Below are 26,829 nucleotides of genomic sequence, written 5' to 3'. Positions count from 1 at the left end.
GAATAGATTAGTTTGAGGGTATAATACATATCAAAATTGTTCTACACAGATATCAGAATATTAAATAAAAGTCTTCATAAAGTCTCATATAATCCCTCTTGGCATGGGTATATGAGTAGGTATTCAGGTTTTTTCCTTTAAGTATGCTGATATGATTAAATTTGACTTGACACAAGTGATGTACTATACCATGTGATGGTAATATTTAAAAGAAAAACCACTTTTCTGATTGAATACCTACTAGCTATCAATTTCTGTGTAGCAATATCTAATCTGAATTTCTTTTGCAGCTGGAATGCTAACACATTTGCTGTATTCTTCATCTCTCTAGGTGCACACTCAGCAAATACTGAACTGTTTCAATATTTCTCACTATCTTGTTTAATCTAGTGTTACAGTATAAAAGACAGCCAGTTTAGTTCACACGGATTAAAAGCCGTTTTCAGGCTATAACTCTTGTCTCCCAAAATAGACTGTGTAAATGCTTATTTTCACTAATTCTAGAGTTTGGATGCTGTGGCTGTTATACATGCTGCTGCACTGTATGAACACAAATGCTGTTGGATGTAAATTAGTCATATGCTTCTGGTAAATATATCAAAGTTTTTCTCAATGCTGTTTCAGTTTTGGAAATACTTTTACTTCCACCAGCCCTCCCTTCCTTACACACAGAGGCACAAACTAAAACTGTAAACTGAGAAGGATCATTTGTACCCAGTCTCACAATCTATATTATTTTAAAATAATGTATTGTTCAAAGCAGTGTTTTTTAAGCTTGCCGGGGCTAAGCACCTATGGCATATGGCAGAGCCAGCTTTATAGCAAGATTTACTACCCATGTGTATATCTTCGGTCTTGTAAAGAAGGGGCTAGTAAAAAAAAAAAATCTTCAAAGAAGATGCGTAGGGAGAAGCAATATAGTTCTGCAGATCTGAGAACAGTTTTAGTCCCTATCCTACAGATGGAGAAATTAAAATACAAAGACAAATGGGCCATTCCTTCCATAGTAACAGAAGCTTTTTTAGAGATTTAACAAAGTAGAACTTACCAATCAGTATAGTCAGTGAAAGTCTTTCCAATGCTATAGGAATAATTAAAGGCTTTTGTTAATTTTCTTCATAACTGCAGATTCATTGTAGTACTCTATTAATAGATTTTTGTTTATTTTCAGCCAGTTGTGACATTCAGCAGCGTTTAGAAATACATTTTGCATTATTTCATAGGCAAATCTTACCTCCATTTTTATCTCATCAATGAGAAGAGCTTTACCTTTTTTCAGTATTATATCTTAGTTTGCTAATGACAACCGTTGGTGTAAACAGATACTTGTTAATGCTTTAACAGCATCTTAACATAAACATTAACTGAAGTACACAAATGATCTCTGTGATAAACCAGCATAGCAAAGTGTAGCTGAGGCAGGAAGCCAATCTGTCTGTTCCTTGTGCCCAATGATATTTTGATAGTCATTTTAATTTTAGAAGTAAATAACATCAAAGATCACGTTCCATCATTTCATTTCAGTGCCAGAAAACGAACGCTGCTTTAACCGGTACTAAACAAGATGTCATTGCTCTGTTAGTTGGTCATTGCAGCTCAGGTGATCTATGGTCCATCATAAATAACAAAACGATGGAAATTTTAAAATTAAACAGAGATGGGAGAAATCGGCATTGTCTGAAAGCAATGGTAAAATAGTTAGTTTCTAGATACTTTATTTTTTCTGAAAATTTGAAGAAAACAGCTGAAATGTGAATGTCTCATCTATAAAGCTATATTCAGCTCTGTTGAAGTAACTTCATTTTAATCAAAAGCTTATGGGCGTGAAGATCACAATTCTTGTCTCTTGGAACTGATTTGTGGATGTACTGAATTCGTAAATGTTCTGCCAGATTTGTTCAAAATACTGAGGTTGGACATTTAAAACCAAAAATTCTGCCAGTTGAAAAGTTGGAGGTAAAATGCAGAATATATGCAATTCCCACATACACTTGGATGTTATTGCATGGGATCTCCATGAACAATACATAGATGAGTTGGGGTTTTTTTCATATGGGGAAAAAAAAAAAGAAATAATACAATGTCATCTGCAATTTAAGAGATTTATAGTCTATGAACAATCTGCTTCTAAGGGCAAATAACAAGGCACTTGCTATTTAATATAGGTTACATTTCTGTGTTTTAATACCCTTATTACATACAGACTAAAACTGAAAGAAGTTTGGTGAATGTGCAATGAACTTCATTCCCTCAGGCTGTTATTCCATGATGTCCATGGTGCAGAACTTTGCACTTTTCCATATTGAACTACTTAAGGGTTCTGATTCCCCAGTCTTCAGGTTTATCAAGGTGTCCCTGGATTGAGTCTCTGTAGTGTTGTGTTATCTGCAAGTTCGCCGAGGATGTACTCTGTCATTCTCCAAGTTGTTGAACAATGAGAGACCCAGTATTGACCTTAAGGTATTCAACTTAGTACTGGTCATGAGCCAGACATTAAGCTGTTGATCTCAGAGCCTGACAGTCCAGCCAGTTTTCAACCCATCTGACAGTCCACCCCTTCCTTCCTCAGCTCTCAATGGGAATGCTATGAGAGACAGCATTAAAAACTTTATTGAGGTCAAGGTAGATTGTATCTGGTGCTTTAACTTTGTCCATGTAGCCAGGTGGTTTGTTTTTTGAAAGCAACGAGGTTGATCAAGCACTATTTTCCCCTGAAAAAATCCATCTTGACCATTTCAAATTACATAAGTCTCCTTCGTGTGCTTGGAAGTGGATTCCAAAAGGATGCATTCCATGTTCTTTCCAGGGCCAGAGATCAGGCTGAGTGGGCAGTAGTTGCTTGAATTGTCCTCCTTGCCTTTTTAAATGATGGGAGTAATGTTAACTTTTTGAGTTGTCTGAGACTTCCCCTATCAGTATGATTTTTTTCATAGTTTAATAGGTATTGGCCCATGATCACAGTGATTTACTCTTTCTGCACCTTCTGTTGAATGCCTTAAGGCTTCAAATACGTAAATTCATCCAGCTTCACTAACCTGTTACATCTCCATTGTTCATTGTCCCTCTTCTTTGCTACTCATGCTGTCCATGTTTTGGATGCAGTGATTTAGGGTCAGAGTGTACCTGAAACAAAAAAGACACGAAGTACTCCATTATATAATGATGGCTTTTTCATCACAAGGCTGTCTCCTCCCTGCATCAACATTTTCCTTGAACTTCCTTTTGCAACAAGCACACCTGGTATGTAGAATCCTTTCCTGTTAGCCCTAATGTCTTCACTAGTCTTAGTTCCAGCTAGGCTGGACAAAAAAACCTTCCAGGTTTTGTCCTCAGGTACCTGAGCAATACTTCTATGCTTCTCTTTTGTTGCCAAGCCTTGATTCCATTGCTTTTATGCTCCCTTTTTGTGTCCGTCTTCGCTGAGAAACTTTCTGCTTAGCCATGTGGGCCTTCTGCTAAATATCTTCCTTCTTTATGGATGGTTTGTTCCTACATGCTGAAGTTCTCTTTAATCCATGGCTCAATCAATCAGGCAGCTACCTTGGACAGTTTCATCTAATGGGTGAACCTCAGGGATTCCTAACAATTCCCTGGATAAACTGAAGTCTCTTTTCCCGATGCCCAGTTGTCTAACTCTGCTGCTTATCTTCCTGGTCTTCCTCCAAATTACCAAACTCAATCATGTCGTTGTCAATGTGGAGTTTACCGCATAAATGAAACTCTTAAATTTACCTAGTTTAAACAAAGTAAAACAAACCAACTCCCATTAGTTCATTTTGGACAGTTTTAAAGTAATCATTATTGCTTAATCTGGCTAGTTCAAGTGAACTGGCTTATAAAGCAGCCCTGTATACTTTGATGTTTGCAAATAGCTAAGGAGGTATGATCTTCAGTCAGCTTTTCTGCTTAAGATGATTTACGGCATTACGTTCTCATTTCGCTTACTAGCTGACTATGTTCCCTGTTTTTATTTCATTTATTAGAGTCCAATAATGATCCTCCAATTTGTGATATTGAAACTTGGACCTGTTTCACATACGATGGATGAACTGTGGTTTTTGTGGTATTGCCTTAGAAAATGATTCAGCATGAGGGATTATGAAGAGGAATATCCCTTTTCTTTTCTGAGGCTAAGTCACAGCTTATCAGTGAAAGATTGTGTCCCTGGTTAAAAGAAGTCATTCAAAGTGTTCTGTTCAAGGAGGTGGCATGCTAGTTTGTACTCAAATAACTGCTGCTCCCCTTCAGTCTTCTTGTGTAACATTGTTTGCTCTGTCCCTGTAGCCTTGTTTTACTACAAATCTGAATACCTAGCACAAGCTGCATTTTGATGCAGTAACTTCGGTGGTGCTTTTGTGAAGCCGACAATAGTCTGCTAGGCTGAACAGTGAAAACACTGTGGCTGCTTACAGCTCGTTTTCTTGGTTCTCTGTGGGTAATACTTGTGACACACATCACTCATTCTGCCTAGTTTTTTTTTTTTTAAATATAAAATCATTTTTGCTTGTACGTGAAAAATAACCAATTCGGTACACATGAAACTGTGATACGGTTTCTTCAGAAGAAATGGCCTTCAAACATCTTGTCTCTGCATGTGACTGTAGGTTTCTATGGCTAACAAAGCTGGTAAATACATTGCTATATTTTGTGGTATGTCCATTAGGAAACCAACTGAAAAAGCAGTTCCTTTAATGTACTCCGGATGAGGCAGTATCTGTAAATCAGCAATAACTTTGTGTAATTGCTAAACCCAGATAGATTAAATTGCCCGATTTAGGCACTTTCAAAAAACACAACTGTTCTAATCCCAATCTCCTGAGAAATCCAGTTAGTTTTTTTGGAGTAAATTGCAATTGAGATGTTGAATTCTACTCACAGCAGATCTTAATAATCTTGCCTATAGCTATAAAAGAAGGCCCAACAGTTCTTGCTATGCAGACATACAGGCTACATGGTTGCAGCGCGTGTTTCTTTCCTCTCATGCCCATCAGCTGTGGTAGCTCTGAGATCTGTGTTAGCTAGATTATAAGAACAGATTGATGTTTTTACTATTTCCTGTAAAGGCCTATAATTTACCACTTGTTCCATGTTGCCTTTATTCTTGCAAATTGAAGATTTAAGATTATTAAGAAACGGTTTCTCAGGGCAAAATCTTTTATGTCAGTATAGCATAATATATGCCTGCTGCTTTGTCCTCTTTCTCCAGCTCTCAGTGACTGTTTCTTCAGTGCATTAACCTCTCACTCCTCTTGTCGCAATTGCTTGTGAACTGATTTGGGATCTGATCCAGCTTTAAAAATCCCATATCTTCAATCAGTATTGCAGTAAAAAAGAAAAAAAAAAAACTGACTTTTTCAACCCCTTTCTTAGATACTGCAAAATCAAAAAATGGACATGTTAGCTTTACTGCAATTCAACTTTAGGAGGTGGCAGTGATTTTCAATCCATTAATGTATGAAATAGAATAAAATTTCATTTCTATAGAAAAATTTCAGATAAAATTAGAAAGCTTACATGCCTGTAGTAGTTATTGTTTTAGAGGTGATGCAGAAGGCAGAGAAAAATACTCCGTTCTATGGAGATACAGTTGTCAAGGGAATGTTCCTCTCCATATGATGAAAATGGTGATATTTGTCAGAAAATTAAGACATGTCGTATTTCACAACATTAATTTGCATTGCTTGTGAAACTATTCTTGTCTTGTATACACTATAGCGATTGCCCCTTTCATGGATGTTGATTAAACAAAAGCAAATATATTTTTCTAAGAAAGCATTCCAAATCCATCTCAAAGAATTGAGATATCGTTTCTTGAGGAGAGAAATCAGACTAGAAGTTGCAGCTAGTCTCTTCCTTGTCAGTAAATCCTGTATGAGGAAAGTCATCAAATAGGCTAAAAGTATAAAATCCATCTTGAAGCTGTTCTTCTACTGTTGAAAGCCCATGGAATCATAGAATAATTTAGATTGGAAGGGAACTTCAGAGGCCATCTAATCCCAACATCCTTTTTAAATCAGGGGTAGCTACACAGATCAGGTTGCTCAGTGGCTTGTCCAGTTGAGTTTTGAAAGTCTCCAAGATGCCACAACCTCTCTGAGCAGCGTGTTCCTGTGCTTAACTTCCCTCATATTCATTATTTTATTCTAAATAGCCAGTTGGAATTTAGCTTTCTGCAACATTTGACTGTTGCATCTTGTTCTTTCACTCTACTCTGAGAAAGGTCTGGTTCTGTCTCTGTAATCATCCATTAAGTTGGAGAAGATGCAATTAAGTTGTCTGTTAGTCCTCTCTTCTGCAGGCTATGCTAAACCAGCTCCCTCAGCTTTTCCTCATGTGTCATGTGCTCCAGCCTTTACTGCCTCAAAGGCAGACTGCTGATTCGTACCTAACTTACTGTTCAACAGGACAGAGCTGCTCCCTTGCCAGTCAGTCCACAGCCTGTACCATGGGGTACATGGGGTGATTCTGTCCTGGAAGCCGGACTCTTATCAGGTTCTTATCAGCCCATTCCTCTAGCTTATCAAAACCCCTAAAACTGCTCCCTCTATTTGCTGTCATGTGTGAGCTTGCACTTTGACACTTCATAGAAGTCTTTTATGAAGATGTTCAACAGTTTTGGACCTGGTTCTTGATGGAACTCATAGCTGACTGACAGATTTCTAAATGTTGACTGCTACTCTCTTTAAAGGCCAGCACTCCAGGAAGCTTTTTATGTGCCTTGTATATTGACAATCCAATCCTTTTTTCTCTCTTTTTTTTTTTTTTATTCTTCTATTTGAGTGTAAGGATGCTGCATCATCTTCTTCAGTATGCTCCAGTTAAGGTGTAAAATAGGATTAGGTGTACTTTCCTATACTGCCTCATGGGAAAGGACAAGCTCATTTTATACCTTTCTTTTGAAATGTTTTAAGAATCAATTCTCATTGTGAAAATGAATTGTAGATACACCTGAACGCTCCGGATTCTCTTGCTATATGTATCTTCAGGCAATTTTGGCTACTTGTGTTTTCAAAATGTGATTTAAAAATCTTTCCATGTATTTAAAAAAAGAAAGTGTTGGTTGATGGAATAGAAGGTTGAGCTGCATTTGAAAAGACTTGTGTAAAATATCTAAGAGTCAGAGTTGGAGAAAGTGAGGGACAGGCAGGAAACTCAAGGAAAAGTCTTGGTAATGTTGAAGCAAAACAAGTCAGTGTGACAGAGTCATGTCCGTTTGGGTGATTGGAAATAGCAGGAGAAAGAATTGTTGTGTAGTGTAATAAATCACACCATCATAAACGTAGTAGAAAGTTTCAGCAGTGACAGTTGGAAAGAATGAAGGTGTCAAAGGGAATGCCTTCTTCGTATGTATCAAACCGGTGCATTACTGTCTAGACAAATGGTCTGTGCGGTGGGTGAGGAACTGTCTGCCAGGCTGCAACCAGAGGGTGGTGGGATGTAGCTTCTTTTCAAACTGGCAACCTGTCACAAGTGGAGTCCCCCAGGGATTGATATTGGGCCCAGTGCTGTTTAATATCTTCCTAAGTGATCTGGGTGATGGGATCAAGTGTACCCTGATGAAGTTTGCTGACGATACCAAACTGGGTGGGGAAGCGGACACCTCCAAAGGAAGAGCCACCCTGCAGGAAGACCTGGCTGGGCTGGAAGAGTGGGCTGACAAGAACCTTATGAAGTTCCAACAAGGGCAACTGTAAGGTCTTGCACCTGGGAAAACATCATCCAGGAGTGCAGTACAGGCTGGGATCTACCTGGCTGGGGAGCAGCTCTGCGGAAAGGGACCTGGGTGTCCCGCTGGACAACAGGCTCAACATGAGTGAACAGGGTGCTGCAGCGGCAAAGAAAGCCAACGGGGTGCTGGGTTGCCTCAACAAGGGCATCGCCAGAAGAGATAAAGAAGTCATTATCCCACTTGACTCTGCAGTTGTCAGGCCACACCTGGAACACTGTGTTCAGTTTTGGTTCCCGCTGTACAGAAAAGCTGTGGCCAGGCTGGAGAGGGTCCAGAGGAGGGCCACAAAGATGATCAAGGGACTGGGAAGCCGTGTGAGGAAAGGCTGAGAGAACTGGGTCTGTTCAGCCTTGAGAAGAGGCGGCTTAGGGGAGACCTCATCACCATGTTCCAGTATTGAAAGGGTGGCTACAAAGAAGATGGAGACTCCCTTTTTACAAGGAGTCACATGGAAAAGACGAAAGGTAATGGGTACAGGTGACTCCTGGGGAGATTCTGATTGGACAGAAGAGGAAACTTTTTCACAATGAGAACAATCAGCCAATGGAATGATCTCCCCAAGGAAGTGGTGGATTCCCCAACATTGGACACTTTTAAGATTCGGCTGGACAGGGTGCTGGGCCATCTTGTCTAGACTGTGCTTTCACCAAGAAGTGTTGGGCCAGATGATCCTTGAGGTCCCTTCCAGCCTGGGATTCCATGATTCTATGACCTATACATCCGTAATGCTTTGTGGCCTTGAATGCAGGCAGGAATTCAGACTAGGACTTAGCTTTTGGTAGGTTGTTTGCAGCCTTCTGTTAAATGTAAGTAAATGTATATAACCTTCCTACTTTGCAGGGCGTTATGATGTTTCGTTAGTCTGTTTCATACTTCAGGCACTGACACAAAATGAACATGTCATTTTCAAATGTGTGTGTAGCAGTAGCAAGAACACAGGCTTTTACTGGAATACGTGAAGAGGACCAAAGGTAAATGTCTCTCTGTAATGGGAGTAAAGAGATGGTACTTTCTTGCGAAGGTAGTAAAGGAATTCTCTTTTGCTTACTTAGTATTCTCTTTTCCCCGTGCTCTCTGAAAAAAAATTATTTTACATTATCTTTCTTACTTTTGAGGATACCCTTCTTTTGGAACGAGTTTGGTTTTTAAATGAAATCTGAATTTGACTCTGTACTGAACCTCCAAAAAAGAGAGGTGGCTGGAGATTTCATTTTGTATGATTGCAGAAGCAAATGATCTGAGTCCAGTGGCCTGGTCAGATAATTAAGCTACAACAGAGAAAGCTTGCAGAGTCAGTCAGTTGTGATTATCAGTCCAGTGTGGTTGGATGTCTGATTCCTTCTCAAAAACTTGGAAGTGGATACTCTTATTATCATTAATTGGGGAGTGCCAGCAACAAATCGAGAAGAATTACACTGCCACTTTAAAGAAATCCAATATATTTAAGTTGGAATATAAGTTTAATGATGAATGAATAGCTGTTGATCTGCTGTTCTGCCCACCCCTTAGAATCTGAACATTTGTAAGAAAAATTCCCATGTTATATGTCTGCCCTGTTTCTGAATTCTTGCGTCTGTAGGCAGTCCACAACAGAGTGGCAATACCCCTGTATTTTTGGGGACTGTCTATATCTTGTCATGTTTTTTTTTTTTTTTCTTTATTGTGTCATTTAATTACAAGTTTAATCATTGTAAGACTACCTCCAGAGCATCTGGGAAAGTTCCTTTAATGGTGAAGTTGCTTAAAGTGCCTCACAGAACTAAACCTTGGAAGCGTTTCTGAAATATTTCCTCTGCTAAGCAAGAGGGATGTCATGAAATGAAGCAAAAAAGGAAACAATATTTCATTTGTATGGAAGGATAAAGTACATTTAATCTAAAACAGGCTACTTCAGTATTGATGGTTTACTTGCGGAGTTCAGCAATTTTAAAATAGAAATCTTATTGGTATTAACTCTACCACATGTAGGACAAATTAATCACATAGAAATGCACACATTACTGTATATCATAGCTATCAAAAAGCCAAAGCACTGGAAGTTTAGAGGGGTTCGTAACTTTGAAGACAGCCTTTTTAATTTTAAAACAAAAATGTTCATCTTCTAGCAACTTACATAGTAGCATTTCTAATGTTTTTTAAACAGCTATTAATGCAGTCAAGCTGTGTTTTTTCTTCTTCTGTGTGTAATCATCTGCTCAGTGGTGCACTCTATGACTAGTAGCAGGAGACAGAGGAGTGGCCTGCTGTGATTGATGGGGCGAGGCCCAGCAAACTGAAAGCGTCCCATCTGGATTAGGTTTTGGGAGCAGTCAGATGTTGAGAGGGAGGTCAGCCTTGCATTAGCTCCCCCTCCTTCAACACCCCTATCATCCACACTCATGCACACATTACATTGCTCACACGCCCTCGTCCATAATTGATGCTTGCTTTGGGCAGATGCTGTATGGCCTGGGACTAGAGCAGCTGCTAAATTTATGGAGAATAAAGGGAGCAGGATGGTACAGCAGGTATTTTCACTTTTATTTTCACTTGAAACTCTTGATTTTAGTCAAGCCAGGGCATTTCTTGTAACAAGCTGCACCCCTGCATGCAAGACTTCTAGTACGTGTTTTGTCGCTTAAGTCTGAAGGAGGGCAAACTATGGCAGTGATTATGTATCTCTGCTGTGCTTGATATATCTAACTGAGCCGTTCTTACAAACAGCAGGTTTACAGAGTAATGTTGGATTTTTCTTCTTTGTTTCTGTGCCCTAAGGATATGATGCAGTTTGGCTCATTTAACTACAGTATGAGAGGCTTTCTCTAAATGTGAAATATCTCTCACCAAAGAAACAAAATGCACCAAACAGAAAATAGAGTGAAAGAAAAAATAAACTCTTAGACTTTAAAATGCAGGCAAGCAGAAAGGTTTTCACTGAATGCATTTTTACGCTGCAAATGTGTTTTTAAAAAGGAACAGTGCATAAGCAATGTTTTCTGTGCTCTGTCTTTTGTGTACAAACATAACAAGCTTGCTTTATTATGTTTTGACACTTTTCATGCATTTCTTAATAATGAATCCTTTCAGAGCAGAAGATGCTGAAAAGGCATGTTGAGATCTGAGATCCTAGGAGCATTTTAAATTCTAAGCTTTTCTTCAAATGGAGTAATATATATGGAATAGGAGCAACTTCTCTTACCTACACCATCAGAATGCTTTCTTTTTTTGTTCTTTAGAGTTCAACAGTTAACCAGAAAGCAATAAATTTGATTTTATACACTGCCACGTAAAGCATATTTTTCAGTTGAAATGTGGTTTTCATTAAAACTCAGGCCAGAACATTTAGCAGAGCCTGACTGTCTGCCATCCTTTGTTCTTCTTTCTGTTGCCAACAACCACTTTATTAAAAACCATGCACAACGTGAGCATTAAGGGGTCATTTAATCTTAAAGATACTTGGAACTGAGTCTGAAGGGGCAACTTCTGTTTAGCTTCTCATGCCTAGATTGTATTAAGCGATGTCTGTGTACTGTCATCCACAGTTTTGAGATTACTCTAATACCTGAGTTCATAGGCTAATTTAGGATCAATATTTCCATTTCATATTTTCAATTTAATGCATTACATCTATTATTTCCTTTATTCATTTTAGTTCACTGTATTTTAAAGAGCACAATAAAGGGATATTTTAGGTGTTTAAATAATTTTTGGTTCTTTAAAATCTATTCAAATGTATCTGACTGTTGTGTAGTCTGGGGTTTCCATCAACCACATGTTTATACAAATGTGTGTTAGTTGACACTACATCGTTCTTGATGTAAATTCATATTCTAAACAATAAGCTATTGGCCTGATACCCACGTAAGTAGTAAAGAACGTATTTATACATACCTGTTTTTATACTACATTGTAATACTGTGTCTATTGAACTAATTGTGAATCACGAATTCACACTAATTTTAAAGGCTAGAAAAGGCTACACCAGACAATGATTTTAAGAGATGAACAGCTCAGATTTATTGTCGCTATCCTTTTAAATTTATGGCCTACAGTGGAGTGTGCAAGTATAATTTCTTAATGTTGTTCCCCCCCCCCCCCCCCCAATTTAATGAAAACGTAATGCCTGGACTGATAATCTTGCACGCCAGTTTTCTATACTAAGCATGGTGGGGTTTTGTTTGTTTGTTTGTTTAACGGCAAGGCTGTAAACCCCTGAATATGTAGAAGTTACATTAAAAAAAAAAAAAGAAAAAAGGACAAACAAACAAGCCCCTGACCCTTCATTGTTTACTTATTAATGGGGTCTCAGTTATAAAGAAGTGATCCAGACCTCTGCTTAACAAGTCTAGTGAAAGAGGTAGAAGAGTCTCAGCAACGTGAAGGTGCTGGAATTGCCAGTGCAGTTTGCCATTTTATGATAAATCTAAAAAGTGAATCATTTGGAGTTGCTGGTAAAAATAATATAAAAGTTCAACCCTCTTAATTAAATATTAGCTGTAGTTAGCACTAAGTGTGAATGCTTTGAATATTAATTAGGGTCTCATGGAACTGCTGTCAATGTTAATGAGAAGCAGTGGGGGTCTCAGCAACATCTGGTTTAGGACCTGAGGTAGTATAAAAACCTTTAGATCAAATGCACCTGGACATTAGCCCTTGGTCCCTTTGTTGCCATTACTGTTCTTTTTTAACAGCTGCTGACTCTAATGCCATGTTTAGCATCTGACATCAAGGAATAGTTTAAGGAGCAGCAGTAACCAGCTACTGTGTTTCAAAGCCGGCCCAGTGAAAATGCTTATACAGGCAGAAGTTCGATTTGCTGTTGTTCATTCTTACCACTTGCTGAAGTCCTTCCTGAAACAGTTGATTAAAAAATTTAAGGTCACCTGCATCCCCCACAAGTTTTAAAAATACTTCTTTAACACTTAATCAATGTCTCTGGTATAATCCAGTCATTGCTGGTTTTTACTTCATCTGGACTCTTTTTTTTTAATAATGAAAATATTAGGTGAAAGAAATAAGAAAGGGACCTTGCCATTTTAATGTGAGTATACAAAGATACATTTACAAGAGTTTTTAACCTCCACTGAAATTTAAACAGTGCAAGTTTCAGTGCAGCATTAACCTTGGAGTGACTGTAGATATATGCAAATGAAACTTACTGACCTAACCCTGTGAAGTAGGTAAATGTCACTGTTTTCATTTTAAAAATGGCGAAATGAAGCAACATAAACTTACTGGCTCAAGGCCATACACTAAAATAGTAGCAAAGATGGGATTAAAATTAAGGAGGCTTCGCTTGCTGATATAAAGTTTTAATTTTTTAGGACACACTGAATGCCTTTTACAAAGGAAAATTTAATTTTCCCTTCTCAGCCTGCCATGTACCAGCGCTTATTCCTGTGCTGTGATTTTGCAAGTTCTTAAAAACATCTGAGTTTAGGACCACTTCAGGTCAGAGAACTTTCAACTCTGAATTAGTTGAAATTGGCTGGAAATGTCCTGAAGTACGAAGTGCTTTTATTCATCCAGCCTATTTGGAAATGAGGAAATCAAGGACTGATGAGTACAAATAAGCAAAATCCCTACAATAGTCCTGTGCAGGTACCTGTACATGCTTTGGTGGGAGAATGACAGAGTATTTTAAAAACTAATTAAAGTTTTACTGAAATATTCATTTTTACATTACTTGATACTTAGAAGGATAATTTTACCTCGTAAATCAGCTCATCTGAGTTTGGGATAGTCACTGTATTAATGGCTTCTGATGCTGTGTCATCAGCACCATCATGGTTTGGACATCTTTTATATAGGTTCTGAAAGATGGTTCTGTACGTTTCCCCCCCTAGAATTATTACTATTTGGTATGAGCAGAGCATTTAGTCAGAAGTCTCTAACTGATAAATTAACATGCTTGACTATCCTTTATTATAGCAATTATAAAGTTGGATCTAGCTATAAAGAGATGAGGGCATTTGTTTTTAATTGTATAGGCTTATTGTAATATGGAAATGAAATACTATTGTCTTCAAATGTAAAGCCTTTAAAGTTCTAAAATCTGTTTCTTTTGACAGCCTATAACAGAATTTTTCTTTTATGTTAACTTGAGATTTTGAAATGATGCATTTTTAGATTCAAGTGTTTAATATTTTGATTGGGTCTTTTTTTTTTTTTCTTTTGCATTTGTGGCATGCAGTTGCTCAGTATAGTGCACCTCAAAGTATTTCTGAATATCTCATAGAGCATTATTTCATATAAATATTTTCAATATATGGTTATGTTAACAGTATGCACCCAAATCCTGCTCTGTCTGTAGGTTGCATATATTGTGTTCTGCAAGTGGTAAGTCAGAACGGGTCACAGAGCACGGGCTAACCTTATCAGAGCTCTGTGTTTGAAGCTGCACTCTAGCCTTTGGAATAAACTGAGCTTTGTCCCTCTTCGTTGTCTTGAGTTGAGGCATTAGTTCAGGTAGATTTCACTGACCTTTCCCAGTTAAAGAACAGTCTACAGTTATCCAGAGAACAGCAGATTTGTTTGTCCAATTATAATAAGATGTAATAAGGCTAGCAAAATGGATTTCATTCAGATAAGAAATTTTCTCCTCAAGAAACAACGATTGTGGCCTTTTCAGGCCACCAATCTCAGCAGAATCCTATCATCACTTTCTGTGTTACATGTGCAGGATCATCGCTTATTTTATCTCATGCCACATTTCTTTTTCCTTTTCTTTTTCCTTTGATTTTACAGGGTAATCAGGAAGCTACAGCACCTCCTGACACAATGGCACAGCCTTATGCCTCAGCCCAGTTTGCTCCACCTCAGAATGGTATCCCTGCAGAATACACAGCCCCGCATCCTCATCCAGCTCCAGACTACACAGGCCAAACCACTGTTCCAGAGCACACGTTAAACATGTACCCTCCTGCTCAGACACACTCTGAACAGAGTGCAGCTGACACAAATGCACAAACTGTCTCCGGCACAGCCACAGTAAGTCAAGGTTACAGCTATTTCTAAAGCAGTGTGTTTCAAGTTACATGTGTATTTGTTGATAACATTTATTCTTACATTACATTTAATAATTTTGCACTTCATTTGTGTTAGAATTCCTCACCATTTCAAGATTGAAAGTCGGTCAGAGTTTATTGTTGAACTTGGAAACTATAATTTTGCTACTTTTGGAGCCTCTTAGTAAGTGTGGGAGCTTTGTAGAATCTGTAGTTCCCTTTTTTACAGTATTAGACAGACAAAATAATTAATAGCAAGCACATGAATCATATAATAAAGTTTGACTAAGTCCAATAAGGGAAAACATTGGAAAAGAGTGTTTGTAAGCATTCATTTGTGAAAAAAACAAACAAACAAACCAAAACCAAACAAACAAAAAAACCCACACAAACCCAAACCAGACTCATGTTGTTATTTTTAATGACCTCTGTATTTTTGACACTTAGGAGTAGTTCTCGATAGAAGTGATAATTGAATGATAGTGTACTGAAATTACTTGCAGAACGGTGTGAATGAGTATTGTGAAGAGTATGTCTGTAATACTGTATTTTCTAGAGAGCTTGTTTGTGCAGCCATTACCAAAGTTGTGTGTGGATCTGTGCTCGACAGAGCAGAAATGATAGACTTTCCTTCTATTTGATTTATATATGAAGTTCTGAAGTGTCATGAATTATGCAAGAGACTGCTTGGATGGACCTACATTGTAATTTTAGTCACAGACTTCACACACCGATAGTTTAGTGCTTCTGTCTTAATTCTAGATTGGGACCCAATATATCCCATGACAACAGCTGACCAATGTCTGAGCCATCAACCACCTGCAATACATGCGTAGGATCTAGTATAGAACAGACAGCACACTGCAGTTTGAGCATGCACTTGAAACATCTCTACTAGTTGTCCTCATCCTTGCCACAACCGTGCTCCATACCTCATCTTACCCCCCCTTACTCCCCTGGCGTATATCCAGCCTAGAAAGCTGCATGCATTCTGACTATTTATGTTTATCGCCGTGTCACTGATTTATTTGTATGGGTATGAACAGGAGAGAAAAGCAACATCAAAAGCACAAAGGAATATTCCTTGCTATTATCACGGAGATATCCTTATGAATTAGTTACACAGTTTTGTGGTTTATAAAGTAAAATGTTTCAGTCCTTTTATTTTTCAGTGGTTAACATTTTATTGCCCTGATTGGCCCTTTGCTCTAATAGTGTGAGAAAGTTTAAGTTGAAAAGCATCCTCATAGTACAAATCCCATAGTAATTTTTGCAGCTTTACAGTGTCTCCTCTTACTCATCTCTTTGCTAAGTTAACATCCTAGTTCCTTCCAGCTTTTTAAATTTCTTTCCGTAATAATTTTTGATTGTTGTCAAACTCTTGTCATATGCCACTCTTATTTCTTTAGAACAAGAACCCTAAGCTGAATAGTCCAGAAGAGATTGGATATTTACTGAAAATATAGGGTTTCCTACTGTCCTTATCTCATTCTTTTTATATTCGACCATTTTGCTTGCTCTTTTTGACCACTGCTGCACACTGAACAGTCCACTGTGATGCCCAGCTCAGCCTTTTCGTATTTTGTACGTCTTGGTCTGTTTGCCATTCAGTTCTGAAGTAAAAGACTGTCAGTGCTAAAATCAATGGTAAACACCTGATAATGTGAGTGGGACAGGAACTCATCCCTCATCATTTATTGCTTTCAATTTATTGTGTTTCCTCACCCCTTTTTGATTTTTCAGTTTGAAGAAGTGTTAGTCTCTTTATCAGAAAAGTCAGGTATGCGTTTTTCCATTTTCCATGGCAAAGGCTGATGAAAAGAAATAATTTGGATTGTCTGCAATGCCCTTATCTTCTTCGAGTGCTCTATTCAATCCCAGCTCTAGCAAATCCAATGATTCCCTTGAACGTTTCCTTCTTCTGATATACTAATAGGCTTTATTGTTATTTGTTTTTGTATCCTTTGCTCTCTGCTCTTCTTATTTCCTTTTTGCCTTCCTAATATCCAACTTATATTTTACCTGTCATACACTTTCTCCCTTCTGGTTCCACTTGGAGTGAATTTCCATTCTCTGAAGGATAACGCTTCAATTCCACTAACCTTTTGTATCTGGTGAATGTAGTGTAGTTATTTGTTCTTTTTATTATGGATCCTTTTCTTGCCTTCCTGTTTCCTTTCTTACAGAGGAATGTGCATAACTTTTTGAAGTAGCTCCCATGCTGTTTATAAAGAATTAGATTTCCTTACTTTTGACTTTAGGGTATTTTTGAGAAAGTTTTGTTTTGTTTTGTTTTTTTAAAAAGATATTTTTTCTAAATTGGAATGTTATATTGAAAGTTGTGGATACTATCCCTCCCTGGCGAACAATGCATTGAAAATACAAGTTTGCAAGTGTGTCTTTACGGCTCTACATTGTTCAAAGTAGCCTTGACATTTAACATATTACTCACCAGTTAGTATTACAAATTTACAGTCAGATATTGTTTGCACTATTCAATTATGGGTACCTAGATCTAAAAATCTGTTATGCTGTGTCTTATCTTCGCACTTAATACACTGTAGAGACATTATAAACAGGTATATGCAGATGGATCCCAGACAGATTTGACATGAGCTTTGTAATATTATGAGGGTCCAGCTGTGTACATCTCTCTGTAGGTTTAATAATATAAGTTTTTATTATGAAATACAGCTTCAATAGCACTGTGTCAACACTGTAACTCCATGTGTTCTTTATTGTTGAAGGAAAAAAAATATGTTTCTTTCCAGTTTCTGCTAGCTTTCTGAATAGCTGGTTTCCAGTCTTAAAGACTTTAAAGTGGAATTGATGTGGGGACATAGCAGCATTTATTTGGTAGGTTCCCATATAGAGAGGAATAATCAATTGATTAATCATCCACAAAAGGATACTGTTGTGATTAATGTAGATTTGACAAGCTCATGGAGGCAAGATCAGTTTTTGAATTTTCTTATTCACATGCATATTTATGTACATGTGAACCTGGATATACCACTAAAAAGGATCGAAAAATTTTGAAATATGAAGCTAATAAGCTGCAGGGCAATTACCTAATTTGTAGAACTGCTACCAGAAGTCACTTAACCTCATCCATGAAGGACTTAATCCACACTGAGGCTAGACACATACATGGACTTTCTCTGTGTGTCCCAGTTTCTTTCTCTTTGTCTGAAAGAATCATACACTGAAGTTAGACCTCACATTGGATCTAGTGCAACTTAAACCCCAATAAAGATATAAGTAATAAAGATAAAAATAAAAAGGTTCCACGCAACTTCTCTTGAATCTTTTCCTGCAACACACAGTGTGATCCTGTCCCAGCTGGAACCACTGTCAGTATCCCCATTTGCTGCAAATTGAACAAAATTCCAATCATCAGTTTTATTATAGGTTTGCAATTCTGTGCAAAGGAGAGTGCTGTTAATATACAAAGTCTATAGACTTGATTTCCTTATGAGTAGAATCTGTAGGCTCTAGCAGGGGTTTCCTATGTTGTCTTTGGTCATTCAGAGCTTTTCAAAGTGGGCGTGAAGACCTACCGAGTCAAAATGACAGTGCTTGAAACCAACGTCAAGTTGGTGTGGGACATTAATGAATACAGCCTTACAGAATATATAGTGTTTTCTATATGCTATGAAAGCAGACAGATCTGATCAGAGGAGAATGTATGCTTTTCTTTGATTAAAACAAAAGTATTTTGTTGACAACTTAATAGGAGGGGATCCTTTTTTTCCTCTTGGATTCTACTTTTTATAACAAAACATTGCACGAACCCTTTCATACCTTGAGCTTCCTGAAAGAGCACACATAATACCTGAATATAACGCTCTGGGTATCGTTTGTCATTTGTAGCACTGACTTTCTGTGGACTTCCAGCTGGCTTGGGCATCTACTCTTTCAAAAAACACGCCATTTGCTTTACGCTTCTCTCTCAGTTTATTTCCAAAGTTCTTCTCAGTTAAGAAAAAACATTTTCTTGCTTGCTTTTGCTCAAATTGACTAACAAGCACTTTGAAAAGTGAAATTAAGGAGTATGGAATGTTCTGATGTTGTTAAGATTTTACTTTTCTGCATGTTATGTTTACCTAATTCAGACATAATTTAATGGACATTCATTTAACAGTGAAGATGTAGGATTAGAAATGCTCTTGTACTTACAAAAAGTGTATTTCCTAGTGAAAATTTTTAGTTATTATTTTGATAGAATAGTGTAAAACAGTATTCTGTTAGGGTAAGTTTTGGACAAAAGATGTGTTTAGATTGTATTTGATTGCTAACTTTGTATTTGGATGCTATGAAACAGGAGAAAATGTACAAGATGAAGGAGAAGTAAATAAAGACAGGATGATTTAGCTGAAATAATATAAAATCATCTGTAGGTAATAAAATACTGTCAAAAGTTACTTTGAGTCTTCTCTGAATAATATGGTTTTCATCTTTTTGGATCAATATGTTTGTTTAACTTTAATCAAGGAAGTAGTCCATCTGAGTATATGCATAATCAATACTCATCCAGTACTGGGTTATTTAAGTGCTGGTAGACTTTTGGAGTTGCATAGCATCAAACATGCTTTTAGCCATTAAGAAAAATAATAAATTGCTTCTTTCAAGAAGGATGGATCAATGATAAGTGTGTTACAAAGTTATGATAAAAGTAATGTCTGATGATTTTGCAGAGCGGTTTTGAGTGTTATGTTATATAGTTACATATTCTAAAGTATTTTTCAGTAAGACATTTGGTCATTTTGTGAAATATGAAATCACCTTTTACCTGTGTACATATATATATGCAAACATTGTACATACATAGTTCTGGGAGTAAAACTTGTTCAATTTTTGCCTGTGGTTTTTCATGCACAATTTCTGTGGATGTCAGTGGGAGGTAAGTATGTAAATACAAAGGGCATCAACTGGGCATGTGTAAGAAAACAGGTAATAAATATTCTATCTCTAGTGTTTCCTATTCTAAGTGTGTTATACTAATAATGGAAGTCAATATCATGATATGGTAAAAACTCAGTTTGTAATAATGCTCAGTGTTTTATGTATGTGTGTGTATATAAAATAATATTCAGCTCTGAACTTAATACTACTTTTGCATTAGAGAAAACTTGAGGTCATTGTGCAGTCTTTCTGCCTTGGACTGTGAATTCACCAGGTTTGACAAGCTGAAAAGCCTTGATAAGTTTTGTGCTTGGATAGGAGTCGTCAAGGGAAAATGCAGTTGGAGGAGCGTTGGTGATTCAGTGCATAGTGCTTTTCTGCCGAAGGTGGTTCTGAATCAATACCCAGCATGGCATTAGGGGATGCAGCACTGCTGGAGACCTGTAGAAGACATGTAGTGCAGAGGTGTGGGTTGTCTCTGGTCGTTGAAGATGATGAGGTGTTTTTCGCATAACTTCACTGTTACGACTAAATTTCAGCTTGGTTACTACCGGAATTCCTCCTGTGGCATCCACTGAACTTGATACTCTTTTGTGTGAAAATAATTGATATATTAGATACTAGATGTCTGTTATAGTTGCCCTGCTTTACCTTAAAATTTGGTATATTCTTTGAACTCTAATGTTTTGTAAGTTTGATGATTTCTTTTCTTGGTGTTCATTATGTCCAGGTTTGTGCATTCTTCAGTCATGTTGCAGAAGGCTTAGTGATACTCTGTACTGAAAAAATATTTACCGTGTTGAACTTAGTTGTTAGGGGGAAGAGAAAGATATACAACCTTGGATTTTTCTTTTTTTTTTCTTTTCTTTTTTTTTTTTTTGGTGCTGATTTCTCTATTGCATTTTTTAATTTGGGTAAGAAAACTGACAGTAGCAAGCATTTATAGTGAAGCGTTTTAATGCATGGTCTAAGCCTGCAGGTGGGTAGAATGTTACTACAGTTCTCTGCAGCATATTACTATTTCTTATTAGCTCTTTTTCCTGCTCTGTTCTTTATGTAAGTTATTGGTATAAGTGATGGGTTTTTTTCTTTCTTTTCTTTTCTCCCTAATGCTTAGTTCTTATCCTCCTTCTCTCCTACTATTTTATTCCTGGTCTGTCCATCCCCTTGAGGGTATGGGATATGTTAGCTGTTTCAAGAAATTCTCTTCCATATTAATCAGTGGGCTGTATCCTACTTGGTTTACATGTGTCCGTCAGTTGTTCTTACAACAGCGTGTCGTTGAAGTAGAGATGTTTAAAAGACAGTTCTTTGTAATTTGCTGGTTCATCACGTAACTGTGGTTGTGCTTGTTAGCCTTGAGGTAAACTTCCTTGAAATCCAACATACCAAGTATATGCGTAGTGAGTGGGACACTTCTCAGTGCTGCTGAGCACAGCTGGTGTTCTTGTCTCTGAATATTCTGCTTTTGCCTAGTACGTTTTCACAGTGCACCTGGAACGTGGATCCTGGAACTGCCTCTTGTGGCTTGGGAAGAAAAAGTGACTGGCTCGCCTCTGTGTGTAGCTCTGTGTGGAGAGCATGCAGTGCAGGATTGCAGTGCGGATAACCACGTCAATCATTTCTTTAAATAGTGACACTCAGAGGACTGTGCTCCCCCTTTTCACCTGTCTTGCAAGTCAGATTTCCCCATGGATATTTTTTATTCCCAACTGCTATCAATGACCCAGTTTTTGTTCTATTTCAATCCCATATTTTCGTCTATAGATGTTAGGCACCAGTATGCTAGATATTTGATGATACTTTAACAATAGTTACAGCACTGTTTATTCATCTAAATCATACCCTGCTGGCATAGGCTGTTGTATCAGCATGGTATGCTATTTCGTTTATATTACCTATTGTATTTGGTCCCAACTGCTACTTGAGGAAAATTTTTCAAGGAGCATTTTTTCAAGACCCTGAGTGCTTCAGGAGCTGCAGAAGCATGCAACCTGGTCCAGGTCCTACTCTATAGTGAAGAGATCAAAACTGACATCCCAAATAGATAACATAATACTGTGCTAGTTTGGTGAGGCACGGTAATGACTTGTGATCATAGACATTATTACTTCTGAGAGGCTTCCTTGCTGAGAGCCCTGTATGTAAACTTGGTAACTATGCCCCATGTGTATTTCTTTGCCTGTGCTAAGGAATAGCAGGAACATACTGCTCACTTTAGCAGCTGTATGTGTCGATGCATGCTCTAAAATAGATTCTTCTCAAGGATACACAGAACCTTAAACCAACTGTTTTCTGTGATACTGTTTATAAAGTGCCTGTTCGTATACTTAGTTGTTTTCCTCGATAAGAAGATAACCACCTTTTTTTTTTTTTTTTTTTTTTTTCCTGTGTTGCTGAGTTAACTTAGCCTTTGCTCCCATACAGGGCTTGTCATTCTGTGAGTGGGTGTCCAATGTGAGGAGAGCAGCTGCTACGCTGCCAGCTAATTGTGCCACTGCATGCATATCAGCATGTCTGGTGTTCTTCTGAAATCTCAGTAACTGATCCTTGTGATTTAGGTATCACCTCAGCTTCTTTTTCCTTTTGATTTGCAAAGGTGATATTGAATGATAAAAATGATTATTCTGGGTTTTTTTGAGATACTGTGGTTTTAACTTCCTCTCATGATTTTTGAGTGCCTGAAATTGGTGAAGTAATAAGGCTGAAGCTCCTTCCCCAAAACAAAAACCCCACCCAGGGATAAAGAGAGCAATTACGCTCTGTCATCTCTAGTCATGTTTGTTCAAATAAAGTAGCTGAATGCCATTGAATACCCCTCTGAATGTTCATTGTGTCGCAGACTGACAGTTCTTAGATCCCTTGAACAGGTAGTTCCAGCCAACTCTAAAGCAGATTTAAAGCACAAAACATTGCAGAAGTCTTTTCAATCACACTGTACATCAGAGATATAGTCATATTACTCCAACTTGAAATGTTTCTTCTAAAAAACATTACAAATTAACTTCTGATCTGCCAAGTTTAATTGACCAATTGATCAATTTAAAATTTTCTTCCTGCTTGGCCCCGAAAGAGTTAACTATATTGCTTTTTTGATTGTCTCTTGGGCTCTTCATTTCTCCATACCAATCCTTTTACATGTTACATTACTGACTTTTTCTTCTTTCTATGTAGTCTAAGTAGCCGTGGCATCCAAATGCTTTGGCTGTACTTCAGGTTCTGATGTATTGAGAAAAACCTTTGTTGCACATTTTGCTGAATAAACTGAGCATAAATTTCAGAGGGGATCTTGGTATGATGAAATAGCTAATTACGACTTTGACCTTCTGCATCTTTGCTTCACATTGTAACATGGTAATTAAAATTGATCCTTATGGGGGGGATTTTTTGTGGTGAAAATTAGCTCTCATTTTCACTAAATTCAGGAGTGGCTGTGCTAGGTTAGGTAAGACTAATGATGTTTTCCATTCTCTTTTAATTGGCATGCAAATGATAGTTAATGGTTTGCAACTTTATCAGAAGTTGTCCATTCCTCCCTGCACCAAGTCTTTGTAATTTCAGTATAAACTTATATGTTGCTGGGAATGCTTTCTGCAATGGCATGAGGAGAATATGTTTGTAACTTCTTGGTGAACCAGCAACGTCCCTAGGTCCTTGCTTGCAAGAAACTGGCTCTCCATTAGAGAGGCCAGAATGGTCAGGTAGCACAGGTAGATGGAAAACTAGCAAGGTTTGCAGTTAAAAGCTATTGAAGATCATTCAGATAGACTTCCTTTCTTCTTAAATCATAAGGCTGAATTCCTGTTAATGTGACAGTCTTTGCCCAGGGTTACACAAGTGCTAAACTTACTCTCCTGCATGATTACACATGGGTCTCAGTTAAGGGTGGCTTAGTGGCTTATTACCCCCCAGCCCAACCCTGAAAATATTTTTTCCAAATCCTGTTTATACTCTCAAGTTTCCATTCCTCTCCCACACATCTGTCTCTTGAGCTTTCCCACACACCCACCTACCTACCCACAGAATTACTTTAATTAAATGTTACTCATGTGTGGGCTTACTTACCACTTCTCCCTGCTTAATCTGTTCCATTTCTAGGGTCAGTATGAAAGAGTGACTACATTCAAACCTGCAACTTTTCTGTCCATCAATACTAGAAAGACAGTAGAGAGGCATGTCGATCTGTCTTGGCTTAACCTGCAAGTAGGTGAATCCATCTGTAAGTCTGAAGCTGCTTTATGGTCTACCAATGATGTGACAGGGTGAAATAAACATCTCGGGCAGAAGTAGACAGAGGACAATTTTCTTATTAACTAGATATGCGTTCAGGAAATGGTTAGAAGTTCTTCCTTTCAGACTTCACCAGAAAAGGAATTAGACTGAGAGAACAGTCAAGCACGCACATCATGCTATACTTGGTCTTTCTGTGATATGCAGAAAAATTTGGGTGGTCATTTTAAACTGCACAGATCTAGACATTAAATGGCCAATAATTTATTAATTAATTGTAGAAATACGTAGAAATTCCAGATGAAAGGATAAGAGAGGAACTTGGGTTTGTTCTGTCTTGAATTAATCCTACATATATATGGCAATTTTTTTACAAAAGTGTGGCGTGGAAATAGTAATCTACTACTGTCAAGATACTTGCTGCAATTCGGGTAAGAGCAGAATCATGGGTTGTTGTCTGTCCTGGTTTTGCAGGAGAATGCAGCTAGGAGGTCCATTCACGCCATTAGGCTACAGGAGATGGACTTCAGTTATGAAAGCATGCATACCTTTGTACTGTAAACTGCAGGTAACTGATGTTTATTAATAGGAACATAAGATAGCTGCCTTAGTGAATCTGAACTTCTCCGTATATAATTTTCTGATTTCAATCTGAACATTCCCGTTCAAAGAAAACTATTTCTTATTATTCTTATTACTATGCTTTTCTTTTTTTTTATTAAAATCAAAATACTTTAAAATATATTTATCACACCAATAAATTAGAATAATAATACATGCACAGAGCAGTATCTTGATTTTAAAAATTCAGGTACTCTTAAAACTAAATTTACTCTTGCTGTCATAGGTTTTGTTCCCAGTTAAGAGAGTTTATACTTTACAGTTGCATCTTCTAGCTAGACACTATTTAAATCATGTACACATTTGGTAACTAATTTATTAAAAGTAGAATGCCTCTACCAAAATGTTACATGCAGTTCTCCCACAGCAAAAGCAACCCCCCTGTTCTGTTTCTCTTTGTGTGAAACCTACTTAGTTGCTCTGTATAAAATTGAGGTTTTTTCATGTTGAGATGTGAGTAGTTGTTAACTTCAAAAAAGATAGTGTGATCTGATGAAAGTAAAACTTGATCTTATTGGAGGGTTTTTTTGAGATGTGAGTAGTTGCCATGTGCTTTGTGGTTTTTACTTACTTGATTAAGGGTCAACATTTAGTTACTTTGTTGGCACTGCAGGGACAGAGGGTAAATGTTTCCTAATATATTGAGAAGGTTTTATATCTGTATATAAAACAATTGCTAATTTTTAAAAAGGAATTACTTAAATGCAAAACCTGCCTCTCCTTTTGCTTGCTTCTTGCCTGCTTTTCATATTTGTGTGCATTTTAGTTGTTTTGTCTTCCTCTTCATCTTTACAACACTTTGTTCACATTTTATAATCTTCCTCTGGTTTTCCTTTTGTTATTTATCAATATGCCTGCTTTGTCTCTACCTCCTGTTTCTTCCGATTTTTTGCGCATTCCAAAATCATCTAGTAGTTTACTCTCATTTTTTCCCCCCGATAGGATTTACAAAGCCAGATATCATTGATTTTAATGCAGCATGGAGAGAATATGTAATTTTCAGGAGAGAATATGTAGTTGATATGAAGAGCATATATGAATTTTCTGGTATTTGTGTATCTAGATCACTGCATCTTGCTGGTTCTAGATGCTTTTTCAGATGGTATCCCACACAGTTGTGTGGCAGTATCAGCATATTTTACTGTCTTTTTTGATTCAGAAAAGCTTCTCAACAGCTTTCTAAGAGCGACCCCTCAGGCCATCTACTACTCTTGCTTAAAGGGGCTTTCTGCATTTGCTTTTCCAGCGGAGACCTCTTTAAATCTCACCCACTGAAACATTGATCTCTTCCTTTTCTGGGAGCTGCCTCTGAGCTACAGTCAGAGTCTTTTACCCCAGCATTCAAATTCTGAGATGCCCATTTAAAACCCCTCTCCGAATGGCAGGAGAATGTGTAAGTACTCTTCAGGGCCTTCACAGCTGCAGCAATTGGTTCTGTAAAAATGCTTGTGAGGAGGAGGGGATTAAAGAGTGCCTGTGTGGCAACTTCTCATCAGCCTCTGCCACAAGGTCTAATAACACCTCCAGGTGCTGTAGACAGAGATCATTAAACTCTCTATTGATGGAACAGAGGACTTCAAAGTTTGTTTGCCATTGAGGCCATCTCAATCTTTATATATTGACTGATTGCATATTCTGTAACAGACTGGCACCACCACCCAGCTTCCATATACCTTGAAAAATAAGAAAGGAGGGTTTCTCTTGCTGTGCTTTTTTGCTTTGGATTGTAATTAAAATACTTTTCTCTTATTCTCTGATTTAGAAAAGAAAAAAAAAAAGCAGCAGAATGCATTCTGATTCAATCAAAAAAGAAGAGGAAAGCATGATTACAATCATTAAGTCTTTTCTATGCCTGTGGTTTTTTGTTGCTGTTATAAAAAGTGTGTCAAAAGATGTCAACTATTTAATTTAATAAGGATTCACATAAGTTCCAGCTGTTCCAGAATAGTATCTAAATATTTGATTTGAAAACAATATGTGTACCAACACTGCAACATACTGCAGGCATGAGCACTCAGCTATCCAGAAAGATCCAAGTCTGTCTGTGCTAATTAGTGTTTGCAGATGAAGCTTCTGTGGCGGTAGTTTCAGTTCTTAAAAGATCTTGTGGGTTATAAACAAATAATGTGTGAGATAAGGGATGTCTACAAAACTTAATGGAAACTATGTGAATTTACTCTTTTCAAGTTATAATAATGCTGGGGCACCTAATTTTGCTTTTCATAATTACATGATATATTTTGTAATATGTTCACATTACAAAAAATGTTATTTTACAGCTGCCCTTATTTAAAGGGATTTATTGACAAAATATAGTTATAAAATGTCGATTTACTTAAAATATTTAAAAGTATTAAT

General features: G+C 37.4%; 1 protein-coding gene across 37 annotated transcripts in view; it reads left to right on the top strand.

Moving 5' to 3' along the window:
- RBFOX1 (RNA binding fox-1 homolog 1) overlaps positions 1-26,829 on the top strand; it is a 919,785-nt gene that overhangs the window by 758,873 nt on the left and 134,083 nt on the right. For all 37 annotated transcript variants that reach the window (XM_074885636.1, XM_074885649.1, XM_074885647.1 and 34 more), the window contains one exon: positions 14,456-14,698. In XM_074885636.1, the coding sequence (XP_074741737.1) occupies positions 14,456-14,698 (243 nt within the window). The remainder of the gene's footprint in view (positions 1-14,455; positions 14,699-26,829) is intronic.

The sequence above is a fragment of the Strix uralensis genome, chromosome 16, assembly GCF_047716275.1.
Source record: "Strix uralensis isolate ZFMK-TIS-50842 chromosome 16, bStrUra1, whole genome shotgun sequence".
Classification (NCBI taxonomy): domain Eukaryota; kingdom Metazoa; phylum Chordata; class Aves; order Strigiformes; family Strigidae; genus Strix; species Strix uralensis.
This window is presented reverse-complemented; position numbering and strand designations above follow the sequence as displayed.